Source organism: Nicotiana sylvestris, chromosome 10, assembly GCF_000393655.2.
Source record: "Nicotiana sylvestris chromosome 10, ASM39365v2, whole genome shotgun sequence".
In the NCBI taxonomy this organism is placed as follows: Eukaryota; Viridiplantae; Streptophyta; class Magnoliopsida; order Solanales; family Solanaceae; genus Nicotiana; species Nicotiana sylvestris.
In genome coordinates, this window is record NC_091066.1 from 99,649,803 (window position 1) to 99,654,592 (window position 4,790).

Sequence of the window (4,790 nt, forward strand, 5' to 3'; positions counted from 1 at the left end):
GTAATCCAGCTACTGGTGCAAGTTCGTCGAATGTACCCAATTATCAATACCCCTAGTCTTTTGTTTTCGTTTTGTTATTTGTAATACATGTCTGTACTTGTGTATATTGCAATATCTATCAAATAAAATTATGTTCCACAATCTTGTTAGATATTATTTTTTAACATGACCTTTTGGTATGGTTGTTCAAATAAGTTGTTTCGTTGCAGAAAACTTTAATATGTAAAGCGTGGTACAATACTATGTTTTATCAATTGTCTTGTCGTTCTGAAAATAGCTGAAAAAACTACTAAAAAGCTATTTCGTTTCAGAAAAACTTTAATATGTAAAGCGTTGTATAATACTACGTTTTATGTGAAATCTTGCCTATAAATAACGGGCGCATTCTAGTTATTTTCTGCGCTTAACAATAACCAATAGCAAATATTTCCATAAAACAAAGTTTCTCTTTAAGAAATGTCTGAACAACCCCTTTATGTCCCAAGGTGCTATTGCGAAAAAAATACAGTATGTATAATTGGTGGAAAGAAGGTGGACGCCGCTACTGGGCGTGTATGAACAAGTTTGATAGGCAACTGACGAGCCTACATGTGATTTTGAGGTATGGATGGATGAACCATGTAAGCAGGAATACTACAAAGACAGAATTTATGATCTTTATAATTTGTGTATGAGGCAATGGGAAAGAGAGTGCCGATCCAACCAAGAAATTGAGGAGTTGAAGGCGAAACTCAAGGAGGTAGAAGAAGAAAAAAAAGGTGGAAGACCAACTCAAGTGGTTGGAGCAGAAAGTACTAGCCGGTCGTGACTAAACAGTGGCTTGTACGTGTTGAGCATAGTAGTGTATCTTTATATTTCCCTTATCAAGTGTTTTCATTACTTGTACTGTTTGTTTTTGTTATGTGTATCTTTAGGTTTATCAGTTTTGTTTGTGTTGTCACGTTAAAATAAAATTGTTGAAGTCTTTTCTGTTACAATAAAAATGTTGTTAAAATAGAATTGTTGCAATTATTTACATAATGTAGTATTTTCTTCATAGAATTGCTAGATATTCAACTTATTGATGTTACTAAAGAAGACCAATCTAAAAATTAAAAAAAGAACTATATGTAAAGCGTGGTATAGTACTAAGTTTTGTGAGTTGTCATGTCGTTCTCAAAAAAGCTGAAATGAAAAAAGCTGAAACGACTGCACAAAAAGCTGTTTTGTTGCAGAAAAATTTAATATGTAAAGCGTTGTATAATACTACATTTTGTGAGTTGTCTTGTCGTTCTGAAAAAGCTGAAAAACATGTGAAAAAGCTGTTTTGTTTTAGAAAAAATTTAATATGCAAAGCGTGGTATAATACTATGTTTTGTGTGTATGTAAAGCGTGGTATAATACTACGTTTTATGTGAAATCTTGCCTATAAATAACGGGTGCATTCTAGTTATTTTCGGCACTTAACAACAACCGATAGCAAATATTTGCATAAAACCAAAGTTTCTCTTTAAGAAATGTCTCAACAACCCCTTTATGTCCCAAAGTGCGAATGCGGAAACAAATGCATGATGTACGATTGTTGGGAAGAAGCTGGACGTCGCTACTGGGCGTGTATGAACAAGTTTTATAGGCAACCCGACGTGCCTATATGCAATTTTGAGGTATGGATTGATGAACCATGTAAGCAGGAATACTACAAAGATAAGTTGTATCATCTTCATAATGTGTGTACGGGGCAATGGGACAGAGAACGCCAATCCAAGCAAGAAATTGTGGAGTTGAAGGCGAAACTCAAGGAGGTGGAAGAAGAGAAAAAAACTAGAAGACCAGCTCAAGTGGTTGGAGCAGAGAATAGTAGGCAGTCCTGACTAAACAATGGCATGTACGTGTTGATTGAAGTAGTATATCTTTATGTTTCCCTTGTCGAGTGTTTTCATTACTTGCATTGTTTGTATTGTGTTAGGTCTGAGATGTTTGTGTTTGTGTTGTACTATTAAACTAAAATTGTTGTTCAACCATAGTTAAAATAAAACTGTTGTTAAAATAGAATTGTTGCCATTATATACATAATGTAATATTTACACAAAGTACAAACATAAGTAAATCAATGAGTCCCGCAGCCTGTGTGCTTCAGTGCTGCTGCTGGCCTGAGTCGCATCCCCTGTCACCCGGGTACACTATCGGGATCATCATTATCAAGTTACCTCTTTATGTGAGGATGCGCAGCAGCGTCGACAGTACAACTGGCAGGATCAGTAAAAGAGGTTGTTGGGCCGTCAGCAACCTACAAAACAAGTACCAAGCTTAGCATGTGAAAATGTATATTAGTATTGTACGTGTTAAGTCAAAAACGTTATCTCATCATGGTCTCATCGGCCTCCTGAGTATATGCATCCGTGGTATCCTCATCAGCGCATACAGTGGCCTCCGTGATGGGCTGGGACGAAGCCTTAATAAGATAATTAAAAATTATTTAATGGCAATTCATTAAGGAAAAGAAACCAATTGAAATTTTACAGTAATAAAAACATACTTACGCCTGTGGTAGATCCGGATCAACCGTCGGGGATGAGGCATAATTCAACATGTGCCCGTCATCCACGTCCTGGGTCGGACGATCCTCAACTGCAGTAGATGGGCCTGAAAAGAACTGGTCTACATCTCCGTTGAATGTACCCGTGATCAACAATGCATCTGATGGGGTGACCTGCGATGCTGGCAGAGATAGCTGAAGGCTGTACGACGGCATGCTACTGAAGGCTCATCTAGCTGAGGGAAATAACCCGACTGATCATCTCCAAGATCCTCACCATGTGCCTCAACAGGTGGGTCGACAGGTTCCTCAATGCCCCCTTGCTGGGGACCACCTCCTCGCCGTCCCCCGCGACCTCGCGGGGCACCTCTGCCTCGTGGGACAGCCCTGCCTCGTGGGGCACCCCTCCCTCGTGCCCTACCCTTGCCTCATGGGACAGCCCTACCCTGATGGTACTCCTCTGGCGCCGCATACTCAGCCTCGTGATCCAACCTCGTGCCATCTCTCGCTTGATATAGGGTCCGACGAGCCAGCTCTTCTACCTACCGGCCATACTCAACGACTGCAGCATTGTCGCCATGCTGCTGCACCTCCTGTCCCAACTGGTAGAACATGTGATGCCCAATGTCCTGCGCAACATTTAAAATATTAATTAAATAATGCTATATCACAATTATAAGATATTAATAAGCCACAAAAACATACCAGTGCCTCGTGCCTCCCGGCGTATGGTCTGTACCGATTGCCAAGTACATGAATAGGGTTCCCGATCATCAGTCGGGTGTGACGACGGTACCATGACGTATGCAGCTCAATAGCGGCCTCCTGGATATGTGAAGGTGGTGGCGGAAAACGGTACTCTCGCTGGTCCCAAATATGGACCTGCTGCTCTAGCCATCCTACAAATGCATCGTCTACCCTGGTACGGTCATCTTGCTAATAATGTGTAGGCACCCATGCAGGCTCCCCCGGTATAGGTTGGGGACGGTGAAACTAGTGAAGCACAAGCTCTATGGCATGATGCTCAACCACATCGAAGAAGATCATCGGGACGAAAGTGCTCCAAAGCAGTCGGTCGACTAAGCAATAATCGGGCAGCTGAGCTAGCAACTCATCGTTGTATGGCGTTCACATGAACTATCAAATAATAACATAAAAGTGAGTATGCACAACACAAGTGAATTTATAACAAGTAAGTTTAGGTACATATTTACCTGTCCGGCCACCAGCATATCTAACATATCCCTGACAAGGGGGAGATTATGATGAGCATCAGTCCCTCAGTAGTTCCCACGCCGGAGAACCCACCTCGTAGCTAGAGGGAGAAACAGAGGTGCTACACCCGGCTTTAGTGGTGGTAGAGGTGACTGCAATGGCAGGATCCGCTGCCAGGCCCAAACCTAAGATAAAAGGTTGACGTAAAATTTAAGAGTCATTTTGACCATATAGAATTCAGAGTAATAAACAGAGTATTCGAAAATGTTGTCACCTGTAGAAGTGGCAGAAATCCACATATGTCCACCTGGCTGCCCATGCTCGCCCGGCACATACTCCTGTACAGGTATGCTAGAATAGCAGCACCCCAGCTGTATCGGGGTAACTCATCTAGTTGGTGCAGATGATGCAAAAAGCGCATACTCACTAGATTTTCCGAAGTGTCCGGGAACAATACACCCCCCAAAAGAAGGAGCAACACCAACCTCGTGTTCCGCTCAATATGGATAGCCTCTGTCTCGCCGGTAATGTTTGGGTGCAATACCTCCATATGCTCTCTGATAGCTGTCATAGAAACGCGATTGCCCCCTCTAAGTGCAGCCTCACCCTGTGGTCTGTAACCAGTATACTGCCCCATCAAATCCAAATACTGGGGACGCATCATAGCTCTTATGTACTGGGGCAGTGAAACAGCCAGTCCATCTACACGTAGCCCATACAAAACCTGAGCATCCTCAAGCATGATGGTGGCCTCTCCAGTGGGCAAGTGAAAAGTGTGCGTCTCCAGTCGCCACCGCTCTATCAATGCCGTGATGAGAGACCAATCGGGTTGCATCCCGCCAATCTGAAAAATCGTAAGGAAGCCCGTAGCCTCTAGGCGCTTTACTACGCGGGGATGGAAATGTCTTTGCCTCAAGAAGTCCCACAAATTGTCAGGTCTCCTGGCGCGGAGAGTCTGATCCAATAGATGTCCCTCCCATACATAGGAGGACCTATGGTCGCCCTGCAACACTAATATCTGATCCTCGGCTGGTCCAGGATGCACAGGCGGCAAGTCCAT

The 4,790-nt window shown here is 43.0% G+C and overlaps 1 protein-coding gene across 1 annotated transcript; it reads right to left on the reverse strand.

The window, feature by feature from the left end:
- Positions 1 to 3,057: 3,057 nt before the first annotated feature.
- Positions 3,058 to 4,790, reverse strand: LOC138879735 (serine/threonine-protein phosphatase 7 long form homolog). Its single transcript, XM_070159371.1, has 3 exons — positions 4,216 to 4,790; positions 3,730 to 3,760; positions 3,058 to 3,144 (listed from the first exon to the last, which is right to left on the reverse strand). Exons 1-3 carry the CDS (start codon positions 4,788 to 4,790, stop codon positions 3,058 to 3,060), a joined length of 693 nt encoding a protein of 230 aa, XP_070015472.1.

Bases quoted from the DNA above. Each gene is read 5' to 3' on its own strand.
- LOC138879735 (XM_070159371.1), bottom strand. From the start codon at position 4,790: ATGGACTTGCCGCCTGTGCATCCTGGACCAGCCGAGGATCAGATATTA. The intron at 3,761-4,215 runs GTTGGTGTTGCT...CCCCCTTGTCAG, and splicing joins CATATTGAGCGGAACACGAG to GGATATGTTAGATATGCTGG. The intron at 3,145-3,729 runs GTAAATATGTAC...AATGTTGCGCAG, and splicing joins ATATGCTGGTGGCCGGACAG to GACATTGGGCATCACATGTT.